Source organism: Vidua chalybeata, chromosome Z (genome assembly GCF_026979565.1).
Source record: "Vidua chalybeata isolate OUT-0048 chromosome Z, bVidCha1 merged haplotype, whole genome shotgun sequence".
NCBI classification, from domain to species: Eukaryota; Metazoa; Chordata; class Aves; order Passeriformes; family Viduidae; genus Vidua; species Vidua chalybeata.
Genome location: NC_071570.1, coordinates 38,137,908 through 38,164,847, shown reverse-complemented (window position 1 = coordinate 38,164,847; position 26,940 = coordinate 38,137,908). Strand labels below are relative to the sequence as shown.

At 38.8% G+C, this 26,940-nt stretch overlaps 1 protein-coding gene across 1 annotated transcript in view; it reads left to right on the top strand.

Annotated features, from left to right (window-relative positions):
* Positions 1-14,744: 14,744 nt before the first annotated feature.
* Positions 14,745-26,940, top strand: part of OSMR (oncostatin M receptor) — a 31,203-nt gene continuing 19,007 nt past the window's right edge. Inside the window, exons 1-7 of the mRNA XM_053932416.1 lie at positions 14,745-14,809; positions 15,045-15,243; positions 17,271-17,386; positions 20,066-20,166; positions 20,580-20,676; positions 24,984-25,147; positions 26,611-26,770. Coding sequence (XP_053788391.1) covers positions 20,604-20,676; positions 24,984-25,147; positions 26,611-26,770 — 397 coding nt within the window. The 5' untranslated portion in view covers positions 14,745-14,809; positions 15,045-15,243; positions 17,271-17,386; positions 20,066-20,166; positions 20,580-20,603. The remainder of the gene's footprint in view (positions 14,810-15,044; positions 15,244-17,270; positions 17,387-20,065; positions 20,167-20,579; positions 20,677-24,983; positions 25,148-26,610; positions 26,771-26,940) is intronic.

Below are 26,940 nucleotides of genomic sequence, written 5' to 3'. Positions count from 1 at the left end.
TCACTTAGTCTCTCAAGTCAATAACCTAGGAATTATCATTGACTACACCTCCCTTGTCTTTACTGACAGGTCAGATCTAAATTCTGAGCATCATTCCCACATAATATTTCTACAGCTTAGGCTCTTCTATCTACACAGCTAGCTAAAAGTCCTCTAAAAAGACTGCTAAGTCTCATGTCAGTGCCTAAGGAACTTTCCTCCCTGGTCTTGTCCAGATTTACCTGCTCATATCTGTCCCATATATTATTGCCAGCATTTTGACTGGTTGTCTTTTTTTCAGTACTACATCTCTGACTTCCCTTCGTTGTTTTTCAAGGCCTTTCATGAACTAACCCAAGTACAGACACCCTTGCTGACCCTTAAACCAGAGGGCTAGAAATCACAAGGCACTCACCATATCCCTCCGAGATCTGAATAGAGCAAGATCATTGTCCTAAAAAGATGATAGTAGCTCCTAGAAGACCCACAATTCTCTCTGTGGTTTGGGGCTAGGCTTGGTTCTAGCATTATCTCACAGTGCCAGCTTCAGAAACCCTTGCTGGCTTACTTTCTCCCACAGAGAGGAGCCGAGAATACTCAGCAGCCTGTTCCACCCCAGCAGTGGTGACATGACATAGACTTAGAATAGACTCCATACTTCAATAGCTTGAGAAATTCATGTTGCCTGTTTGCTTCCCCAGAGCAACTTCACACTCTATATCATGAAGTCATTGAAATTTCAAACATAGCTGAAGTATCATATAATTCTGCTATCACTACTTATCACATAAAAAATATTGTTTCTTTGTGGTTTCTTCTCTGCATATAAACATCAGCTGTCTTTTATTTCAAATTTCCTCAACTATTTGGAATTTACATTTATTTTGTCCAATATTTGTGTACGACCTGGCATAGAAGAGATGGAGGCTTCAGGAGAGAATTTCCTCAATAATTTAAACACTTACCTATTGCTGGCTCTTTCACCAGGGTGTCACTCAAGCTCCAGAGTATTTTGTCCTGCAGAGTTCTGCATGTATCTCTTATGATTACACTGTATGGAGTGGGTGGACACCACCTCAATAAAAATGCTCCTACTTAAGTAGAAGGTATTTGCTGTTCTAAAGCAGCATCACCTTGGTTCACACTTCTTTAAATCTTCACAGATTTTTCAGTTGCTGTTGCTTTCCTGTGGAATACAGTTGTTACTTTCCTTCTGGTCCAAACCTTCCGAACTCAGTGTTGCAGCCATTGAAAATACCACAAGCAGCTAGCACAGCTGCTATTTTAAGAGTGGAAACCCTCACAAAGTGGATCTAAACTAGCACCTTCCTCAACCATTAGATTATCCTGGAACAAGTCAGGAATATGAGCTGTGAATGCTGATGAGTGGTGTGCTGTGATTCCTGGGATTTGTGCAGTTAAGTTGTTGAGCAACTGCATTTCTATCTCGGGGCAGAGGCTGGCAGCAAGAGAGCTCCCACCATGTGTCTGCAGACAAAGGAGTGGCCACACTGCACAGAGATGTCTGGAGCTGCACACTGTTGAAATCTGTGGAAATGTGGAAATAGATTGCAGGGAAAGACTTTAAATCTATCACATAAAGGTTTTCGTGGCCTCTTGCTCTCTTCAATTTCCCTATGTTGTCTTCAGACTTTGTGCTTACCCTGTATCTCAGAGCAGACAGAAGATACTTCGCTTGCAGGCACTCAGTTTTCACATTGGTGTTTACAAAGCATTTGTAACTTCCACAAGCCATTTCAGGAGTAGAAAGCTACATACACATAAAAAAAAAATTAAAATAAAATAAAAATTAAAGAAGGAAGTGGCTTTTTCCTATTATCCATTACAGCTCACAGGATAATAGCTTTATCCTGCCAGTGGCTGAAAATCTCCTGTAAGGAAGTGAGTTCCCTCATTATTTTAATGTAATTTGAGTGCACTCAGTGCCTTGCAAAGGCACTTGACACCTCAAAGGAGCACATGCTAAATGCTCAGTACATTAACCATCTCACTGTTACTCTCAACATTTTTGATAATAGGGGTTATTTAAAATGCCACATACTGCTGCTCAAATATTAATAACTCTTCTCCTGAACTTTTCTAAATAATATAAATAACTCACTAATCACTTAGTTATCTTCTGCAAATAACAATGCACGAGATGGACACTTATCTTGAACTTTTTATGTAAACAATATTCTCTATCTGAGAAACTGGCAGTTTGCTACAACCTATTTGGCAACCAAAAAATATTCCACTTAATGCTCACTAAGTAGCTTCACAAAATTGTCCGGCTAGTTCTCCTGAGGTTTTCAAAACAAAACCAGAAATTTTTCACTACTAGACTCAGCTTTATTTTTCATGGTAGACAGAAGAAGTACTGAGGGCACACTAATAATATATTTTCATAAAATATTTCCTTTTCCATAGAGGAAACAGCTGACACTGAAGATTTCTTTAATGTTTGGTAACTATTTGGAGACAGTGGTTTATTGGTATACAAAACATCTATAAACACACTACTGTGGTATTCAAGAGGGCAGTAAGAATGAAATAAACTCTAATTTTCCCAAATTAGAAGCAGCCAGACTCTGTTTGCCCTCAACTATACTTCTGCTTGGAAGGCAAGATACCAAAAATTTAGTTGTATAGTCCAGAAAGTACCTTGGAAGCTTCTTCTCTATGGACTTTTACTTGGATGAGTATGAAAAATAATGACTCAGAAAACACATAAAAGGTAATGAGATTCTTCGACGTTAATCAATGCACCAAAACATCTATAAACATATGAGGCTGTGGAAATTTACAGGAATTTGTGGACCTTAAAATTTCAATGCATTGACCTACTGCGCCATCTAGCCTTGTCTGGAGGACATTTTCCCCTGGAATCCATTGTCATGGAACAATGTGTATCAATCAAGAAGTGGATTTAAATACACTGAGTATGCAATGGAGTACTTTCATGGGTAAAACACCGTAGTATGACAGTGGTATTTTGCAGCTTGGGTTTCTCATCTCTAAAGGCTTTATAGCTAAATTAGAAAAGGTACCCTTTTAGAAAAAGACATGGTCTGCAAACCTCTATACATAAGTCATCAGAGAAAAAACCGTCATACTGCTAAGTGGCACAAGTGCAACCTTGTGTGGGACCTACATCCTATGCAAACACTCTCTCTGTCACCAGAAAAGCCACTGGCTAACAGCAATTTTTTTTTTTTTTTCTCAGGGAAGCAGTGTGAAGAAAACAAAACTTATTTGCTCTGGTTTTCTCTGGGATACAGTTAATTTCTTCTCCATAGCTGGTACAATGCTGTGTTTTGGATTCAGTATAACAATCATGTTGATAACACACTAACATTTTGATTCTGCCAACTAGTGTTTGTCCTAAATCAATGACTCTTTTTTGTGTCTCATGCTCTGTCAGTGAACAGGTACATACAAAAAGCTAGGAGGCATCATAGCCAGAACAGGTGACCTGAACTGGCCAGAGGGGATATTCCACAGCATAGAACACCATCTCCCCAGTATATAAACTGGGGAATTACCTGGAAGAAGGGCTGATCAGGGTGCAAGGATTGGGTCTGGCATTGCTCAAAAGGGGGCGAGTAACTCTACTGTGCATCAATTGGTTTTGTTGAGTTTTGTTTCTTCCCTTTTTCATTTGTAAAAAAAAAAAATTAAATGTATTTTTTATTTATTATTCATACATTTCACTTTTTACTTTTCAATTTATGTTTCAATTACTAAACTTTCCTTACCTCAACCTAGAAATTTTACTTCTGATTCTCCCTCCCATTCCACCAGGAGTGGGGGTGGGTGAGCGGCTGTGTGGTGCTTAGCTGCTGGCTCCGGTTAAATCACGACGAAATTCTGTCTCCATCAAAGGCTTGCTGATACCACTTTAGGACTGGAATAGCTGCTGTCAGAATGTCCACAATCCCCTGATGCACAGACAACACTTGAGAGCGTGCCCATGAGCAGGTCTAATGACATATTCTTTGGGCAGCTCCTTGCCGAGTCTGCCTCCTCACAACTTAATTGTCATTAACGGGCACTATCAGCCACAGCGTTCCCAACTCCTGTCACCCCACACTCAGGAATGATTGCTTGGTGCTCTCAGTCCACTAATCCAGGATGTACTTCCAATGTCTCCACAAGCCAGACTTCCTCAGCCTCACCTAAGTGAGTTGTGTGCAACACAATACAACGCAACACTGGCCTCGCCACAGATTCTTTTACTCAGTGTGGCAGATAGGAAACACTGCACTAAATTTCATCAATCCACTGAGCCTAAGCATCCAAGGCATCAAAGCTGCAGTTTTCTTTAAATAATATAGCCAACCTTTTATACATTCATTGTGCATTCACACTATACCATCCTCTCTTGTGAATTTATTATTAATTTCTAATTGGTTAATTACCTATTCATTCTCTAAATACACAGCCAAGTTTAAGGAAGTAATAACATTATTTATGATTAATAATTTATGGTATAATTTAAATCTAGGCATCTCATATAGTACATGACAAAAATATACTTAAAATTACAAGATTTCTGCTCTCCAATTTCTTTAAATTTTCACACATCCTAATCCAGACTCTACATTTTGGGGAAAGGGAAAAAAGATAACTCATTAATTTTCAGTGGTGGGAATTTGAATTTCTACTTCTGGCACATCCACATAACACCCAGCTCTTTTCATTTTTCTGAAAAATGCAGTAGGTTTTTTATCTAAGATATTCCAACAATGTATAAAGAAAAGATCCCAATTGTTGCTGAGGTATCCTGAGTTTCATCTGAGAAAGCCTACCTTGTCTTTTGGAGCTTTCCACAGACTTTCTACTGAACAAGACTTTCAGCAACAAGAATGTCGAATACAGCAATTCAAAGCCAATACATGGAACAAAACAAACTTTTTTTTTCCATTTGCATCACCAGTGGGCTTACAAAGTCCTTTTCCAACTAATTTTATTGACTACTGTGAACTGACAAACAGGCATATAAAGGTAGCACTACCATTTCAAAATGCTATTGTCAGTCACCATGAATTTATTCCATTTATTCAGTTGAAAAACTCAGTTGTTTCTTGCAGGCTTGTTTGTTTTCCTAAACTTCAGTCCAAGTGATTTCGCAGTTTCTAGTAGTCGTATTTAATGGAAAACTGGACACTTGTTTAGAACTGTCCCACTGTCTCCAATGCTTGACTGGAAATCTCCATTTTAAATAACTAGCTAAGAAGCCTGAAACCATCTAGTTGCAGCAGCCCATTCAATTTCAGCCTATTCAACTAATATAGATTTTTCAGTGGGGTCTACAGTAGACATACCTTGAAACTGTGTAAAGCAAATAATTGTGTTATGAGTTAGAATGGCATAGTATTAATTGGAGAAAGTGGAGCATCTATGGAAACAACCATTTTGTTGTAGCAAGCCTCCCTTTCTACACTCACCCAGAGGAAAACTTTGCCTCAGTCTCAGTTGCTGCCTGTACTCCATCACATCTTTTCAGTGGATTGCGGTGTCCCAGAACTCAGGAATGGTTTTAGGCTAGTCCTGTGCCACCAGAGGGACTTTGGAAGACAAGTGTCTTTGTGTCATCTCCCCTCTAGCTGTTATCTCCAACTGGAATGCTGGATTTGCATCTGAAAGCACTACTGTTTGAATAGTGGTATGATTTCTCCATCAGATACCAGGTAGATCTGTTCTTATAACAGTGTGAGATTCCATAGAACAGCAAAAATCTACAGTGAATCTTCTTCTCCTCCTTCTGAACATGCTCAACTCCATTATCCACTCAAAAATGCATTTTTTTCTGGACACATATATATAATATACTGTATATATGTCCTGAATAAGTGCTCTCTAATGTAACCATAAAGGTCATCAAGTAGCCCTGCTACTGCTATAAATAATATTCTGATACACAGAGAGAAATACTGTGCTCCTTTTTCATCCTAGCAAATTATCTCACAGAAAAAAAAAAAAAAAAAAACAACCAAACCTACAAATCCAGTAACAAACCAAACATGTATAAGCCATATTTAAGCACACAGTCTCAATATACAAAAGTGGACAACTATTTTGTTCTACCACACTGTGCTGTTTACTCTTCTCTCCTGAAATGTTACATCACACTCTCCATGTTTAGTAGTCCAAAAACGGAATGAATTTTAACTCTTGACTTCGATGAGAACCGAGTTTGCTTTTGATGTCTCTTCCTCTAGACTACCACAAGATGGTAGCAGAGAGTTTCTCCCGAGGAAAACTGATCTGAACATCAGATAAAAGACTGAATTGTCTCAAGTTTGGGCCCCAGAGAGTGCATATTCCTGATGAGCTAGGAAACTACACAATTACGTATCGAGGCTCTTAGGCAGAAGCTAATTTGTCTTCTGAATTCCATTTAGCTAATCATTAACCTGAAAGTCTGAATACAGTTGGTATCTCTACACTCAAATTCCGTGAAAAACTAGCCTTCATCTGTACAGAATCCTTGCAGTGTGAGGAGCATGCAGCCTGCAAAAATGCTTTTGGGATCAAAGATAGGTGTGGGGATTCCCAGGAAGCTCATTCTCAGAGTATGACTATTGCATGTTGCATGCACATGTCCTTGACATGAAGATGTTGAGGCCTGCTCTTAAAACGCGAAAGCACACAGCCCTTTTATAATAGCGTACTGATTAGAGTGCTCAACCTGAAAGTAAAGAAAAGGATTCAATTCCCTCTTCAGTTGGAAGAAGTTCAAATGAATGCTTGGAATGACCCCAGGAATGACTAAAGGCATAGATTTAACAGTAATGTAAATGGATACAGCCACTGCCCTCCATTTAAAGCTGCCAACTCTTCAGAAAGAACAGAAGCTTGTGACCTGGAGAGACAGACTACTTGTGCCTCATCCAATCCAATGGGACAGAATAGTTCTGGGACATGATTAGGCTGCAATTTATCTACTCAGAGGAGAACCTATGACTTTTAAAGATTCTTGGAAGGTGCTTGTCATGGTTGGACACTGGCGCAATGCCAGCGTCCCCATGAAAATGCACCTTCCCTAAATATCCCCATGAAAATGCACCTTCCCTAAATAAATGCTGTGAGATGTTATCAGGAACAGAGCAGAGCAGGCCCAAGCTTAATAACAAAGGAAAAAAAACTTTATTAAACTACTACTAATACAGAAAACACATAAACTAAATCTAGGATGAAGACCTTTTAAAACACCCCTCCTCCTCCCAATTTCCAAAAACACTCAGCCATGAAACATCACCCGGGATTCTTGATCAAATTACCACCCTTCAGGTAATCCATACTCAAACTATCAAGGGAGAGAGAAGTCTCTCTTGCACCACAGACCCCCCAGGAAACACAGCTGCCCCCCTGTGTTTCCCTGTCACACATGGCAACCGCCCGGAAAAAAAAATCTGCCAGTGTGACACTCTCCATTCCATGTCACAGTGCTCTCACCACCGTGCATGGACAGACTGCTCATAGGGTTCCTTTAAGGATGCTTTGCCATGGACCCAAAGATACAACAGTTCAGCTTCTCATCTTGGGACTACAGTCCCCCCCCCATTTTCCCCTGGGGCCGAGGGGTCCAAAAACAGGACTCATCTTCTTCCCGAAGACAGAGGGTATCACCATTCCCTCTTCAGCTTTCTTCGTTTCTCGCCATTCTTGTGCTGTTCGAAGCTGAAACAGGTCTCCCTGGGTCACCACTGCATCCCCCTAAAATGCAGTCTCTATTGCAGGAGATTTTGGTTCAGTCTATGGCTAACAAGAAAAGTCCAGCCAAAAGCTACTTCATCATCTTCTCCCACCTAAATATTTCTTCTTCCAACATCTCAGGTCCCGGACTATCTCTCTTCCACTACAAATCAAGGAGGGGTAATACTTTTAAAAAGCCCTCATTTCCTGGAAAGGGTTAAACGTTCAGACTCCCTGGACGGCTGATATCTCAGTCTGGTGTTCCGTGGGAGTCTCCCACGCTGGACATTCCCCCCCTTCTCCTTCTCCTCTGCCGGCAAATTTCCAGGTGCCGCAAGGCTCTCTGTCTCTTTCCCTCTTGGGGGGGGGGAGCAAAGGCATCTCCACTTCTCTCCACCCTTCCGTCTACAGGAGCTGGCTCGGTTCCAGACCCTCAGCCCCTCGGCCTACCTGGACAAGGCCACGTGGCTTCCCCTCCCCCACCCAGCCTAAGGCTGGGCAGGGGAGAGTCTGCACTCTCTGACGACCAGAACCAAAAGAGAGAGTTTTCCTGGGAGTTCTTGCTTTTAACCCCCTGTGTTCTCAGAGGCGTGTCCATACTTTCAGTGGTCACTCCAGGTGCCAATATCCAAACCTGACCACTGATTGGTTTGACCCAACTTCCTGGAAAAAATTCACTTCCATGTCAAACCACGACAGTGCTGTTCTCTAAACCACAAACAATCTCATTGGTAAATAAGTGCCTAAATGACGTAAGTAGTTATTAGTTAGTAATGAATCTATTATCTTGCACTGCTGAACCCTACTGCATTTCTAGTAACACTACAGAATTTTCATAGCTTTAGTTTCCAAGTAACTTAGGCAGGGAAAAAGATTAAAGATTGCTATTCAATTGACATACATAAATTTAGCTTATATGACTGTGGATGAAGGACTACAGACAAGAAAAGATTACAGAATAAGTGAACTTCATATATCTCAGTGTTCATCGCAAAACCAGACTTTGTGAAAGAAAGCAGACCTGACATAATTTAGTACAACATAAACCATGTATATAGATGAAGTTACTTATTAATTACACCTGAAATTACTTATTAATTCTAATGTTGGTACTTCCTAAATTTCACTGCTTTTTCATCTAAATAGCAATCATTTACAATAGGGATTGTTGGGCAATTATTAGTTAAAAGCAAATAACTGATAATTTCTTCTTTATTAACCCCATAACTTATTTATGCTACTGTGATTTTAATTCTTTAGAACAAACCTACACTTGTTACTTATTAGTTATGATCATATCAGACAATACATATGTAACACCTGCAGCATCTCTTGTCAGAAACCACAATTACTACTTGATCAAAGAGGTATGCCTGGAGGAGACTGTCGCTGCAACCACATAAGTTTGTGTATAACACTGCAATTCAATACAAGATCAGGCTTTGCCCTTTACAGTGACCTACCACAACCACAATGGAAATGCCTATAAAAAGCTCAAACCTTATCTGTGTGTATGGCACTCAGGATTCACCTGCAAAACAAGTGTAAACAATTAGACTATTCCTGCCTCCTACATTCTCTGAGACAATTCAGACTAAATTGTCTGGTAACTGAAGAATCTCAGCTTGACTACAAGCTGAGAGGCCTATTGAGAAATAGAGAGTACTATGCCTATGCAACATGGTTATACCATTTCAACAGCTCCTCTGCAGCTGTGGAATGACCAATATTACTTCCAGAGAAACTCCATGAATATTTATGAAAACCTCTTAGCATTCTGGATGCTCTAATATATGCATCTGAAATTGTTCAGTGCAGTTCAGCTCAATAACTTTTCTCTGAATTCTTTCACTCTGTAGAGTACTTCTGCAACTTCTGACTACATAGAAATTGTTCCTGGGTAGGAATGAAATCATGTATCAAGAGCAATGTTTATGGGAAACAGTGGTTTGCTTTAATTTGGGTTTGGAAGTTGCCACTGTGCAGTCAGAAAGCAATTAACAGTGGCTTGCAGCTAAAAAAAAAAAGTCGTGGAGTTCAAAACACCTGTCTGCGCTGTACACAGCCAACAATCTGTCTGATAAAACAAGATACCCAGGATTTCCAAATGATGTGAAGATATGAGGGATCACAATTATATCAGAAAACAGGATTAAGATTCAAAAGCATCTTGACAAGTTAAAAAAAATGGTATGTCAGAAGGGAAAGAGAAATGATATTAAGGAGAAATAATTCAACAAGGAAAGAGTTTGCAAGACAAAAATGATCTGTGACTTACAGAACATCACAGGTAGATCTTAAATAAACAATGTTCTGCTTCTGAGGAAACAGCAAACATAGAGACAGAAGGAACAGAATTGTCACCTGTGAGTAAATACAGGTTTAATAAGGCTCCTGTTAAAAGGCAAGCTTTGTCCATCAATTCTTCTTTGAAACTGGACTCAAGAAACATGTGAATAGCAGTGAACACAATCAACATTCTGTAAATCATGGAAAGAATTCAGTTTGTTTAACCTAGAGAGGCCTGAGGGGGTCCTATTATTAATCTTCAATGCTTCAAAGGCTGCTGCAGAACAGGACATAACTTGGTCTCCATTAGTTTGCAGGCAGAGAGCAGTGGGTATAAAGACCTACTAAGCATTTTTGAAAAAGAGAATGTTTTACCACTATAGTGGTCCTAGCCAGAGGCTGTCTTTGAAAGCAATGGAACTTCTGGGAATGGGAGACTTTAACAAAAAAACTTGAGAATCAGGTGGGATTCATCCTGCTTTGGGGCTAAAGATGGTATCTTTTATACTATTTTGAATATTAATTTGTAACCAAAAGAACTTCACATTTTTCATTTAAATTACTGTATTTTAACAGGAGAATCAATGCCTCTATTAAACTGAGCAGAAGCTCACGCATATGATCACTAACTAAATTGGAATCAGAAACTCTTGAAATACGAATATTTCTGCTTTACTTTTAACAAAAGTCTTTCATTACACTGGTTAATGAGGAACATTAAACTAACATTAAATTTTTCTTGTTTCAAGTCTTTGATTCAGTGCCTGACAAAGGGAATTGTGTTTTGCACCATATGTTTGCAGGGTTTTTTTGTTTTCCTTTGAAATGGTCCTGTTAACATAGATAGCATTGTTCCAATGGCTTACTTTCTTCCTGAAGGGTGGAGAAATAAGAAAATTATTTTTTTATTACTCATAAGGGGCAGATTTACTACATTGTGTAACATATGGGTAGAAATTATTGATATACCAGCATCAGTGGTAAATTTTGCAAATTATGCAACTAAGTTATGTAGCCTTACAAGAACATTGTGTAACATAGACCTCTACAGAAAAAATTAGATTTTGATGCCAAGAAGCTACAAACACTTTACATGTAAAAGAGGAAATATTTTATTTTAGGAACAGCTGACATTCAAATATGAAAAATAAAGAACTACCACCAAAGGTATCAGCAAAAGTGAGTTTATTAAGATATGTTGTAGAAGTGCAACTTTTACAACAAAATTCAGTGGCAAGGTTCACTGTATTATTGCACAAAGGATATAACAATGATTCAAAACTACCAATACAAAAATCTTCATGCCTTGTAATACCAGATTATGCATGGTATCTGTCAGTTACTGAGCATCTGCTTTTGGTGGGATGTCTCTCTGCTTTGAAGAGCAGACTCAAGAGGTGTCCCTGCTCAAGGGGAGATTCCATGCAAACAGCAGCTTAGCAGAGAGATCTTGAAAAACACTCATTTAGGCTGACATATTTCTGGAATAAAGTGGTTGGCTTGTATTCAAATTACATACAATGGGAAGGTATGCGTGAGATTCCTTGCACCCACAACTTTCTTCGTTATTTGATAAATGAGTCCTAGAAAAGCTACCTGCTATTCATGCTATTTACATGATCAGTGAGCTAAGCTCATGTGCATCAATGCTCACCTCTTTTATATTTTTATAGAATGGACTGGAACTAGAGAAATTCTTGCCCTGGTTATGCCCTAGGTCTTTACCTTCTTTGGAGCCTGTAATAGCTTGGCTTGTAAGGCTTTTCTGGAGCCTGTAAATAGCTTTGGAGCTTGTAATAGTTTGGTTAAGGAGTTGAGTGCATTTGTCACACTTGGTCAGCTTGTTTAGGTATTTTAGCCAAGTATAGAGACTCTGCAAGAATACGCATAATTGAAAATAAAGCAGATAGTTATTAGCTAACAGAGAGAAGAGCTAGCTAGAGTTTAAGGAGCCACTAGACAAAGCATTACTATACTCACCACTCATATTAAGCTACTCAACAAGTCTTTGCTGAGCAGGCAGGCATGAGCCAAAAGGGTAAGGATCACTTCCCATGGCTCTGTGGAGAGGAATCCCAGCATTTCTAACTTGCAGTATTCCATCAACACTTAAAACACAACATGAGGGCTCACAGCTAGTCCCCATCTGACTGTCTAGCTTGACCAGACTTCCCTAGGTTATCTTAACCTTTATGATTTTATACCTTTTCATGCTGGTACTTTCCCTCTGAAATACTTGTACATCAAAAATCTCATGTCCACAGCCCTGCTTTCAAAACCTCTACAGATGGCAGACTTTCATAGCAGTCTGGATCAAGGTCCAGCAGGTGTGTCGTGCCAGAGGTGGGCTTTGGATATATGTACATAGGCAACAAAACACCCAGAAAAGTGGGGTAAAAGTCAGAGCTGCTCCTACAGACACAGAGGGTGCCAGGTTGGATTGGATGCCTTTTAGGTCTTTCCAAACTACATTGTTATAATCTGGTGTATATAGAGAAGTTTGGTACCTGACTTGGGATTTTCAATTCTCTAGATTCCATGACACATTGAGATTCCAGGCTATTTTGTGGATTTACGTTTGTTCTTCTCTTTGTATTTCAGTTTTTCCTGCTCAAATATCAGGAACTTGACAATATGCTTTTTGAAACACTTTCTGACCAGGCATGAAATTCCTTACAGACATTATTAAATAACTCTTTAGGGTATTTTTGGTTCTAATTAGTATCTTGAGCATTATTTCTAAAAAGCAGCGAATTCACATATTCATAAGGAAGCATTCACAGGATAAACTAATACATTGCTCATTCTGGAACTTACAGATCATGTGGATCAGTAAAAGCAAAGTCAGAAACTGTTGCTGCTACCCAAACATAATGGCAATAGAGAATTTTTCAATCCCTGCCACAGCAGGGTTGAAATTATTCAGAAAATGTTAAATATATTGATAAATTTTAAAAGGTAACTCCACTACAGACCTGAAAGAATAAGTATTTTCAAACACAGATGAGAGTGCTCAAAGCACAAAAATTAGTTATTATCATTAATATAGTATATGCCAAGATTTTCTACCTCACATTTTATTTATTTTATATAATTCAAAATCTACTTTGAATATGCAATTGATAATTTTCCAGAAAGCTTTACTAATTATGCTGTCTGGAAACACTAGAAGAAAAAATTTACTAGCATATTGCAGAGACTCGTTAACAAACATAAACAAAAAAAAAGAAAAGCTAAAATTTTGGCTTATAACTGTAGACATCTGTGATTTACATTTTCAGTAAAACTTAGCAGTTAGATGACCTTTTATGTCAGGTCTGAATTCTGAAACAACAGCAAATGTCCAGCTGTGGTGTCTCCAGACCACATGCAGGCAATGAAAAATGAGTGACCCTTTGTGAAAAGTTCAGTTTATATGACTCAAAACATGCACATGAATTGTGTGTAAGAAATAGATGCAAGTATTCAGAATACAGTTCTGAAGAATAAAACTATCCTTTGACTAGAAATCATTTGCTTGACTAAAAAGCAAAAGCATTGTAAGAAAATGGAACTCCTGACTAAGGGACAGGATGTTACTGGGCAGAGGGAAGTATGAGACATCCCTGAAATACAATGAGGCAGGGAACAAATGGCTAGACAGCAGTTCAGAAGAAAATTACCAAGGTGCTGAAGTGGACCACAAGAAAAGTGTTTTAGCAACACTATGCTGGTACAAAAAACAAAAAAAAAAACAAAATAAAAGAAAACAAAAAAAAAAACCAAAAAAACAAACAAAAAAAACCCACAAAAAACCAAACAAAAAAACCCAAAAAAAAGCCAACAAAACAAAACAACAAAAACAAAACAAAAGAAAGGCAAACTATATATCATGAAGTATAAAAATAAGATAGACTATAAGGCTGAAAACTTTGCAGATCACATCCCCCTGACGAAAAGCAACCAAGCTTCAAGAAGAGACAGAAGAAGCAACAAAGCTTCAAGAGAAGATGACTTCTTTTATGTAGAAGTGCTACAAACTGAAAAAACCTTCACCATTAATGTCCTGGAAAGGATGAGCAACAACCTTAAACAAAACTTTCTCATAGCTACATCAGAAGATGTAGCTAGGCAGCTTTTGGCATACTATACCTTCTGAATGAGGCCAGTCATATGGGGACCCACAACAGAAACCTGGTCAACTCCTGGTCTCCCTCCACGTTTTATGTAATTTTTTGGGAGTAAACAGTTTGCTTTGTGAACCGCAGCCTTAGCTCACGCGGTTTCTGTGAGGGATTTCCTCAGACAGCTGCCTGCGGTAATGTGGCACTGTACAGATTGGTTACGACCTGGCCCCGAGCCCCGCTGCGGGCACTAGGCACGTCCTCACCCCGTCCGCCTAGACGGCCAGAGCGCCCGGCCCTGCTCCCGGAGACACAGGGAGCCGGGGGCCGGGGCACCAGAGATGAAGGCGGCTTGCGGACATCACTCCTACCCGCTGGGGACTGGGCAGATCGGAACGTGTCCATTCTCTGTCCCTCTCGGTCCTCTCGGGCTACCGCAGCCCGTTCCCCTGTCCCTGCTCGGCTCACCCCGGACCCTGCAGCCCTGAGGCTCCTCGAGGAAGGGGCGGCCCGCGTTCTGTCTTTGGGAGCGCTGCCAAGGGGACTGGCCGCGCTTCCCGGAGCGGGGGAGAAAGTTCCGAGAAGCGGCTCACCCGGCTCCTCGAGGTGGGAGGAGTCGCCGCCCTGCCCGGGGAGGGGCGGCCGAGACTTCCCGGCACTGACTGGGGGGGCCGGCGCGTTCCGACGAGCAGGGGACCCGGCTGACTCGGCCGTGAGGGAGCTCCCGGCGGCTGCAGGTGAGTAATGCCGGTGTCTCCCCGTCACGGCAGCTCCCCGTTCCTTCAGTGATGTCCCCTTCTCCTCTCCGTCCGCGGGCGTCCCGTCCGTCCTCGCTGAGGGGAGCTCTGTCTGCCCCGCTGAAGAGCACCCACCTCTTCACTCCGGCACTAGTTTTGAAGAGCGCTGTGGAGTTTTTACTTTGAATTTTAGCCCTCTCCACCCTTTGCCCTCCCGTTTTCCCGTGTTTTGCAGGCACCCTTCGGTACGGCGATGCGGGAGTGCTGGAGAAGCGCCTCGTACAGCATCTCCGTCCTCCGGGAACCCGCCAGCATCATCGCATACCGGTGAATTTAAGGTGCTTCATGACCGCCTAGTCTCCTCTGCTTTCAGGATGCCATTGCTTAGCTACAGCATAAAAGCTGCTGATTTGACTCGAGCAAAAATTACCTAGGTGGGTAGTGGGTAAAATGCCTTGTGGGATGAGGATGCTGTACCTGCCACAGGTGATTCGGGTTTGGTTTCAACATTGCCTGTGGCCACTGCTTCAAGATGTTGACTCGCTCAGAAATGCGAGCCCAGACCTTTAAATCCGGCATCATACAGAGAAAACTTGTTGCTCCCACTTTCTTTTACGCAGCCAAAATCTGTTGCTTGATATCAAGGCTGTTTAAGTAAACTAGAAAACATAAATTCTAGTGTGATTCCTGAAGCTTTTGGAGTTTGACTATTTTTGGCATAACCTTTTGCCTCTCCTTTTATCTAAATTTTGCATGCATGGACCTAACTCCAGCACAGCAAACCAAATAGATCCTAACAGAATTACAAGTAGGTAATGCTTGATAAATAGCGTCTCTACAACTGATGATGTTTCTTTTCTGATGTCGCAGGAGTAATTTTACCAAGTTCATTAATTGCTTATAGTTCTAGATCCCATTTTCCCCCTATTTCAATTGCTTTTTTGTTTGGATTCTTTTCTTTGTGAGAGCATGAAATATATATTGTTCGATTTTGGCAGAGCTTTTTAGAAAAGCAACAGCATGAAATCCATCAAAGAGCTTTCTGTTTATCAAAACATAAGAGATAAAACTACCCCTCAGCAGTCAAATCATTATATATGTATTAGACCTTAATTATAGAAATTACTTTCTTTCTTATGCAGCCTTTTAAACTTGTTGCTCAGCCATTAAATTACAAAGGCTTATTAGGAGCTTTCAGTGTCTAATTCACAGATATATTTTGTGTATTTTGTGTAATTGAAACCACCTTTAAAATTGCTTGGGAGAAAAAAACAAGTACAAGGACTAAAGGAAAGATTAATCCACTTCAGAATGTGGTATCTTGGATATTAATTTTCTTTTTAGCATTCAGGATTGTTGGCAATCAAATTTTCAATTTTCTATGTAAAGTGTGATTTTTGTTTTCAGAAAGGATCAATTTAGCTGGAATGTTTTAGGAGACACTACTTTACCAATGCTCCATAGCTTCCAGGCCTGTCAGGCCTCCCTGTGTGAAGAAAAATGCCTTAGCTGGATGTCAGCTCTGCACTGTTGATTTTGCAAAGGAGCTGTTGGGACTTGAAGAAATCAGGAGAGCAGAGGCACTCAGTGTTGTAGAGTCTTTGTACAAATCATTGACTTAGGGACTTCCAGCTGCTTTTGACAGTTACATAGTTTTCTCTTTATTTAGGAGACAAAAAACCACATCAGAAGGATTAGTTAGCCTACCTGTGCTCTGCTTACTTTGTGCTTACTTAAGGGGTACCTCTTTGTAGGCTGTGGATAGAGTTTATTAGATTTTAGCACTAAAATGTCACTTATGTTACCAATTTTGTGTTGTTTGGTAGAAAATTGGATTGTGATTCTGATCCTCTGTTAGTTCATGAAGTAGAGGGAATAACAACATGGGATGAACAGTGTTATGTATTATCACTTAACATTTTGCCTCATTGACAGTCTTCTTCCATGTCTGTTTTAGAAAAACTTGTTCAGTCCATGGTGTTCATGAGCTGGTATCCATATCTAATATCTAAGTACTCTCCATGAAATAGATTAAGTATTCTGCAACTGAAAACATTTATTTTCTTAGCCTGTGTACATGCTCAGGTTCATTTAAGGATTTGGCTTGTGCCTGGCAGCTATTTTAAATAAAGAAAGCAAAGGGCACTGAGAAAACAAAGCTGTATTAAGTATGATTTGAAATATCTTCCTTCAGGAAGATTGCTACAAAACTGTACTGCAGTCAGCTTTGACTAGATGTTCTTAGCAGGAGCTTCCTTTCCTGACACACAAAGGTGTTCTGGGTGCTGCAACAGTAGGTGCACTGTATAGCTTCAATTCCCAGTCAATTGAATTTTTGGTGCTTCAGTGACTTTGAAATGGTGTTTGATGAAATGTTAGTCTTCGGTGCATTTACTACGTAAATAATGAGAATTTCTTCTTAATTTTATGCATGGCATCACAAAAACGTTGGCTTGGACAGAACTTTGGGGATCATGTAAGCCAGCCTTTAGCTCTGAAGGAGAAATAGTCTACCTGGAGATATTTATTTGAAATATTCACAGACCATCTAGTTAAGGAAATTTCAATTTCTCAAAGGTAATTTACTCCTGTGCTGTCTCCACTTCTTGAGTGACTCCTCTTTAATAGTGTTTAATCTGAGCAATTCCTGTTGCTGCTGAATATTATTTCAATTACTGTGAGGTCTCCAAAATAATTATGTTCTATTGAAATATCTATTAGTGCTGATTAATTTCAAGTTAGGCGGGGGAGTCCTAAATCCCTCTCTATCAGTTTTGTCATCCGAGGTTACATTTTTTCAACAGGACAATTATTATTAGACTATGAAGGTATGATAAAAAAAAAACAAAACAAAAACCAAAAAACCAACTTGTGTTTTAACCTGCAGGCTGACAAAACCAAGCAAGTCTGCTTTATTTCCCCCAGGGAATTTAAGTTTTTATAAGAACGGAAAGAATGTATGCTAAAAATGAAAGATTTATTACTCAGTTAACTTCTGTAGTCTTGACAGATCATTTTGTGCCAAACTGACTTCAACTTGCTACTCACCATCTCCCCTTTTGGCTACCTGTCTTCATTCCCTTTGTTGTTCTATTTTCACTTTTGGCAAGGATGTTGTTAGTCTATTGCCATCATTTTGCTGTTGCTGTTTTTTTTTTTTTTTTTTATTAAATTGGTAATGTATTTTGTACGACTGTAGCCAAGACACAGACTTATAAATGATGATTTTATAAAAGTACTTAATTATTGATAATACAGTATAAATGCTTGACATTTCTTGGTGGTAATTATTATGTGTGATTAATTTGTTAGTCAGAGGCAGATGTTTCTGAATAAAGAGGATTTAATTCAAAATATTGCTCTTATATTAAGGACCTTTTTTATATTAAGGAATTATTTTTTCTCAACTAGTGTTTCATTTATTTAAAATCACTTCATATTCTCTTTTGTTAGAGAATTCTAGGACTTTTCTCATGAAAACCAGTTACCTACAATTGCACATATTACCACAATTTATTTATTATGCACTATTAAACTAGATTACTAACATATCAAGTAGTGAAAACCGTTGTCACTATCCAAAATATGATTGTATTTTGGTAATCCTTATTAAATTACACTATAGTAGCATAAGGATTTTGCATCAATAAAAGTGATCTAGGCTGTGCCATTAGTGAGCTAGTGGTGTAAATAATTGGAGCTAGATAGTTAAATTGGACATTGATTTCATGACAGTAGTTGAGAATGGTTCTTAAGGGCATAAAAAAAGTATTTTCCAAATAAGAAGTAACTTAATGATATAGTCCCATATGTTGATATTCCACCATACCTTCCCACTGTTTTTAATATTGGATTTAAATGATTCCTAACCAATGGGGCAAAGTTATATGTCCAACACCAAAGATATTTACAAAATTAGGAGTCTTGCAGGGCCAGATTTTCATCATGCCGATATAATTAAGCCAGGAGATATGCTGCTGAACCTAACTGACAACCTGTGTGTTAAACTGTCTTAGAGCAGAGAGTTGAGTTCTTTGACTTCAAAAGCAGATTTAGTTTCACATTTTTCCTAGGGAGGCGGGGAAAGAGGTTTGTAAGATTTGTCTTTGTATCTTAATATAATTTCATACAACTTGAAAAACAGCAATCCGCTGAAGGAGTTACCAGAAGTTTTAATGTGATCTGCCTTGTAAAAGTTTCTTTTTGTGTCATTTAGTTTCCTCTCTCTTCACTATATTGTCTTGTTTATTCCAGACAATACATAGCAAATTATTTTCACTTTCAGGTGCTAAAAAACCCTTGGAAACTCTAGGAAAAAAAATAAGATCTCCCTAAATTGGTTCTTGGAATCTTAGCTTCTCAAAAATATTTAGATTCTTCATACATGATAATCCTAGTGCTATATAAATACTTCTGAGGATAATTGTTTAGTGGCAGGAAAGACTGCAGAAGCTTATGCATTAGGCAAGACAGCACTCAGCTGGTAAATACGGGGGCCTGCATGTGAAGCATTTGAGCTCACAAGGAGAAGTTTGGGCACACTGTAACAAAGGTGCTTGTTGTGTGCATTGAGCCCTGGGTTGCAATGCTGCATGCAGGACTGTGTCACCTTTAGAAACATATTTTTTAAAAAAGTTTGAAGTCTTTCCTTTTATCCTTTGGAGGAATTCAGAGCTTCTCAAAACCATTGAATTTAATTAAACTTATTAGACTTAAGAGTCTTCAGCTCTGAGGAATTAAATCAGAAGTTTTCTGCTAGAAATAAATTCTTTAGTGAATTCCTGGCCCTTCTGAAATCTGTAAATGTTCTGTCCTTAGCTTTAGTGAGGACAGGTCCTTTTGGTTGTCTCCTGCTAAGCAGTTGCAATGTCTGTTATGAAAGTAGTGATAGAAGACTATCAGTATTCTGCACAGCTTCAGAAATGTAAAATGTACAAGTTTTACATTAAAGATACATGTATCCATTGTCCTTTTCCTGTTGTCTGTACTCCTTGTACGCTCTGTGCCTCTGAGAGCTTTAACCATACTACAGCCTAATGTTTAGCTTTCCCTTCAGCATGGGGGAGTTTGCAAGTGATTCATGTCTTCTGAAATCTAATGTACAATCAATCCTTCAGAACTGGGCTGTGCAAGTCCAAGAGTTTCATCCTGGCACAGTCAAAGCTGTAAATGGAATGCAAGATAGAGCTCTGTGGTTCTTGAGACGACAGTCCATCTGGGAATGGAACTTGCTAAGACTTTATATGTTTGTTTCAGCTCCAGTCTAACTAAAGCCCTCCATATATAGTGTCCTGGGTGCTAACAGAGGAGTTTGCTGGATTCATCAGTCAGGCTGTAGGTGGGGCAGAAATCACAAGGTGTTTTGCACCTTTAATACTCTTTTCCCCTTGTTAGGATGGATATCTTCTAAGTTGTGCAAGATGAAAGCCAAAATATATTAGAACAGACTTCTACTTCAATGTTTATTTGAAATAAGTGGATTAAAAACTTTAAAGATATTGTGTGATTTATTTGTTTAGACTCAATTGAACTTTTTGACTGTAATAGTACTTTTCTGTAACTAGGTCCTAAAAACAAGATGTTTACTTTTTTCATTCCTTATCTTTCTTTGTGCATTCTTCCTGAATTTCTCTTAAGCTTCCTGGAGTCTGTGTGATTGGGATTTATTCATTCATTCTTAAATACAGTAATATTATCTGGACTGTTGTTTGGCATGTCGCACTTCTCCTGAAAGAAACAAATAAATAAAAATGTTTTCTTTGCTGTTAAGTCTTATACAGGAAAAGGTAGACAAATGATGAATCACTTAATGATTCTGGCAGTACTTCTCCCCCTGAGGACGAGCTACAGTACATACTCACAGCAAGGTAAATGTTTGCTTTTTTTATTTGGAAGCAATCTACAGCAACTGAAGCTTTCAGCTTGCTGATTTGTAAGTCTCTGATCAAGCAACATGTCACACATTTAATCAAATTATTCTCTTTGGTAAGGTGATGGAGCAACTTTCATTATTACCTTTTGTGACCCTGTTATGCAAAATTGCCTGTTGAATCAGCAACTTGCAATGATGTGAAACCAAAGTGTATTTATTTATTTTCTTATCCTCTTTCTCCTATCATCTGTACTGTCATCTTCAAATAATTTATTTCCTCTTTGACAACTTCTATGTTTTTTTATTTCTTTCCTTTCTTTTTTTGTCTCATCTCCGAAAACTTTAGCATTTCTGTTGGCTCTTTTCTGATTGTGCCACAAGATTCCAGGATCAGATTTTTATTTTTTACGCTTCAAATACTCATCCAATACAAATACAAAAAGAAAATATGCATATTTTAAGGGGAAAAAGTTGAATATAATGATAACTTCAAAAGGCTGTGTGTTTTAAGGTAAAAAATACTTCTTGTGTACTTGCTGCTAGCAATAGCATTTGGGTATGTCTCCATTAAAAGAAAAAAGAAAATTCTAAATTGACCTTTCTGTGACCACCACTAAAAAGGCAGACCTTACCAGGCTCTAGTCTGCATTATGGAAATTTTATTGCTTTTTTTTTTTTAAGTTGGTGAAGAAAAAAGAGAGATGTTTGGGTTTTTAAAAACATATTTATTATCATACTGAAGGGGTAATATATCTCTTTCAGACATTTCTTCTCTCTTCAACCATGAAATTCATGTGTTCACACACCACTCACCCAAGTCTCGATTTTGAGACTTATTACTAGGGCTTCTAGTGTGGCAAAACTTTGTAATGTAGGCAAGTCCAGACAGTTACTTCATTACAGTAACTTGGTCACTTGTTTTCACATGCAATTTTTCAGGAATAAAATTAAGTGTCTGTTGTTAATCATAACTATTCACACAGTCTTAGGCTAGCTTGCAAGTTAAAACAAGTCTTAAGATGCCTCAATCACTTAACTTTGCTAGGAGGGAATACTGTAACTGTGAATGCTGCAAATACTTCCACATGTTAAAAATACGCTACAAAATTCTTTAATACCTACATTGTAAGTTGGTGGTCATCAACATTTTGGATATATCCTTAACTATATTGTTTCTTCTATTTTTTAGTGCTGTGTGTAATCATCAACTGATAATCTAGATTGTTTTATGCCAAATTCTGTAGAAAACAAAATAGTGTGGGGTGTGAATTGATATGTTGTCTAGCTGAAGAGGGATAGTGGAGGGGCACTTGTACACATGGAGAAAAAACAGAAACTTATAAGACCTTAGCAGGTATTTTATCAAGCTAAGTAAGTGTGGCAGGCGGAAGTATTCCTTATGGCAAGAAAAGGGATGATATTTTCATTTAGACAAAAAGAAATAGATGCAGAGAGGAGATGCAGGCTCATCATCAATGCAATAGGCATAATAGTGAAACTTGCAGTTAGAATTTGCTAGAAAAAGAGCAGAAGGAGGATAGGGAAATTCAGAAGATATGCAGAAGTTTCTTTTAATGGTGCACCCTGAAAAAGAAAGTTGGTTTCTGCCAACTGGCTGAGTTTTCTTTCAGGTGTATTTATTTTCTTTCCTTGGACCCTTACTTTGTGCCATTGAATTTCATTGAGAGACTAGCAGGGTCCTTTCCTTCCCCCAGTTCCTTTCTTCCCCTGTTGCTTCAGCAGTTCAGACAAAAAACAATAGAAAACAGTAAGGCCCAGAGTTCTAGATCAGCTTGGAATGTGAAATGAGATCCCTCAAGAGATTTGGTACATGGTGCTTCAGGTAAACGGATTATGAACATACAAGTAAGGTTGACTAGAATACTGGAGACAAACAACATTACAGACAATTCTTTAGCATAAGTGGGATTTTAACAGTGTTTATCTTGTTTTGATGGTGAAAGTCTGGAAAATGTGGGAAAATGAAGTGTGTTTTGTCCTATCTTCCCAAAATAAAGTGATACTCCACTTCCACAGTTAAGTTTATGAATCACTGTGTTGTTTTGGTTGTTCTGGCTCCTTGCCTAGTCAGTTGGCAGTGAAGTTAATAATATTTCTTTTTTCTGGTAAAACCTAAAATTGATGCTCTGTCATCATTCTGTGAAATTTACCCCCAAGCTTTCCACCTTGTTTATTTAGTTTCAGACAGTAATTGTCATAGGTACCTTATGGCAGTATAAAACTGATGCCCATAGTTTTCCAAAGGCAGCTGTGAAGCAGCAGATACACTTTTTAAGGACCATATCATTACCAAAGCTAAAAAGGAAATTTTATTTCTGCATGTGAAACGTTTTGCACTTACCTCACAGAGACATTAAGGCTGTAAATTCTGCTTTCACGTAAATTTACATGTTAATAGTTTCATAGTAATTATATATTAAGACTGCAGTGAGACTTTATACAAGATGTGTTGCATATATTTCTTTCTCCAAAACACTTGAAGATACCACAGTCCTGGTTCTAAGACCATGTGTTTGAACAGTTAAACTTGATTTGTTCTCCAAGCTTATCTGAAGATGCCCATACCAGTAGTTTTCTCTAGATGGAAAGCATATGGTTTTCATTTTGCTCTGACTTCTAATACCCTTGAAAATGCAGTAAGCTAAAAATATCCCAACAGAGTTTTTGGGTGATTTGCTAAAAGAGAGTCCTTTGTTCAGCAGTTTTTAGTAACTTTGTACCTTTTTTCCTCCATTTATTCTTTAATTATAGTCTGGGTTTATATAAACAACAAAGTTGTGTCAGTGTCTGTATTCTCATAATAAACAAATATGCTTATAAAGTTTTATTTGCTTCCTTTGGTTGACCAGAGATTGTTATAACTGCTGCTTCTCTTGAGCCTTTCATTCCTTTCTCCTAATGTAAAAATCCCTGTGTTGGAAAACTGCTGCACAGGGGTTAGGTTAATGCAGGTAGTCCAAGATAGATTGCAGAATGATTTGGATATATGATGGCTACCAGAAGCATCCATCAAAATGTAGATTCTCAGTCTAAATCTCCTGAATTCTTGTGTTTCTGCTAGTGATACATGGTGAAAGTCTCAGGTAGTCCAGTGGGCGAAGTGTATCTAGAGGACAGGAGAGGAGGTGGCAGTTTTGTGAGAGGGCTGCTGAGGTCACTCAATCCATCGTGTCCCTGATGATTCTGGCTGTAATGTGGCAGGAATGTATAGAATGAGTTCTATTTTATTAAAAGGTGTAGCTATTTTTGTGTCTCTTTTTTTCTCTTGTCTTGGTTAGGATAAACATTCTGACCTTGTCCTTCTGTAACAAGCAGAAGCACCTTGGAAAGCACCTGTGGCAAAAGAAAAAGCCTAGTTACTTAGACGTTTCAGCTCCCTGGCTTCATTAACAACCAGATAAAATTTAGGGGGTTTATGTTTGTTTCGTTTTCAGGAGGTAGAGAAATGACAAATCAGTGAGTGATATATTTCAGCTCTTCCAACAGTTAGGGTTTTTAGGGAGGGGTCACAAAGGAATCATCTAAAAAAAAAGAGGAACCACTTACTGGGTTATTTGTAGTTCTCCACAGAACAATCTTGCAGGGCCTTTTATTTCGCAGTCCCAAAAGGGACTTGTAAACTTTGCTTTATCATGTCATGGTCTGGAATTAAATCCAGATCAAGAGAAGTGTGCAAGTGCCATTAGAACTAGGTGTCTAATTCCAGTAGAAGAATCCACGGCCATGACCTAAGCTCTGTGTAGAGCAAACAGGAATGCACTTAATACTAGACTATGATCTAAGCCAGCTACTGGAGGGAAACCCTTATCCTGTTCTGTTAAAATAATGGTTTTGCATGATCTCATTTAGTCTATTTTATGTCATAGATCAAAACTGAGCCCAGAGTTTCTGCCCCAATGGTGTGAAGGCTTGCTGGGGTTTGGGATTTTTTGGGATTTAGTCCTTCTTAATACCTTATGTTGTTCCTCTTCATAAGATTATGAAGGGATGGGTCTGTATTCCCATAAAACAGCTAGTAAATTGATAGCATAAAGAAATTAAACAGCATACCAAATACCATGGTGGGGAGCTATTGAATAGAACCTCATTAGCCTGCTGATTCCTTAAGAGGAAGACTTGTATTTCCTTTTGTCATCATCAGCATGGGTCCTGATCACGTATTTTTTTTCCTTCAGAACCATCTGGTGTGGAACCTATTTTACCTCTAACCACCATTTTTTTCAAATCTGCTCTGTAACTTCGCTAGACAGTAATATTTTTGTGCTCTTTTTCTGCTCCTAGAATCCGATGTGTTTCCAGTAACGTACCTTAATGTTTCCAAGGATTTGGATCTTCAACGGCTGCTGGTGGAATGGGATGTTGTCAAGTCAGCACATGATGCTGAGTTGGCAATATCTTTTGAGATACAAGTCCGTCGAACTGATGAAGCTACTACTGTGTGGACAGTAAGTGTACTTTGAAGAGAAGTGTCCTAGTCATTTACAATGATGGAAGATATAGTCATGTCTCTTTGTAAAGTCCCTGTCCTGATAGTTTTCCGTAACATCTAAGCCAGCAACATTCTGAAGAGGAGATCACCCAAATAATAGGCTTAGGCCTATTCTGGGTGGTTTTCTGCTTGTGACTTCTGCATGGGGGCAGTCTCCAAAGAAAATTTAGAACTTAAACTGAAAAACTGCACTAGCTCGTTAAGTGTTGCTATTTGTCAGAAAGTACATAAAACAGACAAGGGCTTATTTTTCTGAAATCAGGGATCAATAAAATAAAAGAGGCATTGTTATAAATCACAGCTTACTTTGATCATCCTAGTTGGTGGTGTTTTGTCTCTGAGTTTGAAGAACCACATCTTCACTGCAAATGAGCTCTATGCAGTTCTGAAGATTTTTACCACTTTGATATGCTGGATAGGATTTTTAGCCCAATGAGTACATCTCACCTGGAAGTCAGTAACTGGGGCCATATAGCTACAAACAATTCAGTTTTGGGTTTTTTTAAGTGTCCTTCAACAAATCCTTATTAACTTGTTGGAAGGAAGTAAAAGTGTTTCAAATCCAGGGATGTAGTCTGTTCTGTTTATTCGTAATAAATATAACAAGTTACTTTGGACATCACTACCATACAGGAATATATTTGCTTCTGTGTTTTTCTGAAGTATGTGTACCAATAAAGAAGTTCTGTGAGTCTGCTCATACCAAAGCATGGACAGCCTATATAACTTGTAGAGCTGTAGCGACATTCCTCCAGAGCAGTGGTAATATAAAAGTGCAGGTGTTGCTGATGTAAAGCAGTACTGGGGAGAAGTTCTCTACTGCTCAGTGTCAGTCAGGGCTTTGGCACAAATCATACGAGCAGCACAGATCTATATGCTGAGAATCTAGGGTGGTTGCTATAAGAAGTACTAAAACATGTAGAATGATAGAATCTCAAAGGTTAGAAAAATTCTGTAGGGTCGTTGAGTCCAGCTGTTAACCCAGTGCTACCAAGTCCACACTAAACCACATCTCCAAATGCTGAATCCGCACATCTTTTAAATCACTCTAGGGATGGTGACTCCACCACAGGGATATGTAACCCAGAGCATTAGGACACATTTGTAGGCAGCAGCTTATGTAATAGCAGACACAACCTACAGAGAGCCTCTGAGAGCAAATCCGTGTCATGAGAAGCAGGGTCTCACTCCTAAATATGTCAGCACATCAGTCATTCCACCACTGCTAGCACAGATCTGTAAGCAGTTGATTAGCTGACTAGTTACTTAGTGTGAGATCACGTGTAGGTAGTGGAGTTTCAGACATTCATTTTCAAAAGCATTTTTCTCCTTTGAGCTTTCCCACTGCTTTTGATTGTATCTCCAGATCTTAACATTGCTGTGTTTTCAATACTTTGCCTTACTGCTATTTATTTGTAGGAATTTCAAAATGTCACACTTGATAAATTGGGAAAGCCTCTTCATTGGACATGGGATTCAGACATACCTTTGGAGTGTATGTCACATGCTGTGAGGATCAGGAGCAAGGCCAAAACATCAAAAATCTGGAGTCAGTGGAGTTTGTGGGAGATTCTTCCGGGTAAGCAAAACAAGACTTTGTAATACTGGGGTTTTGTTTCAAGAATAAAACTGGTTTGTAATTCACCACTGAATGTAATCATGGAGGACAGTTCAGGAGAGACGGCATCAATCCATTTGCTGTAAGCACTAACCAGTTCCTTATATTTTGCCAGCAATAATTGAAGTGCT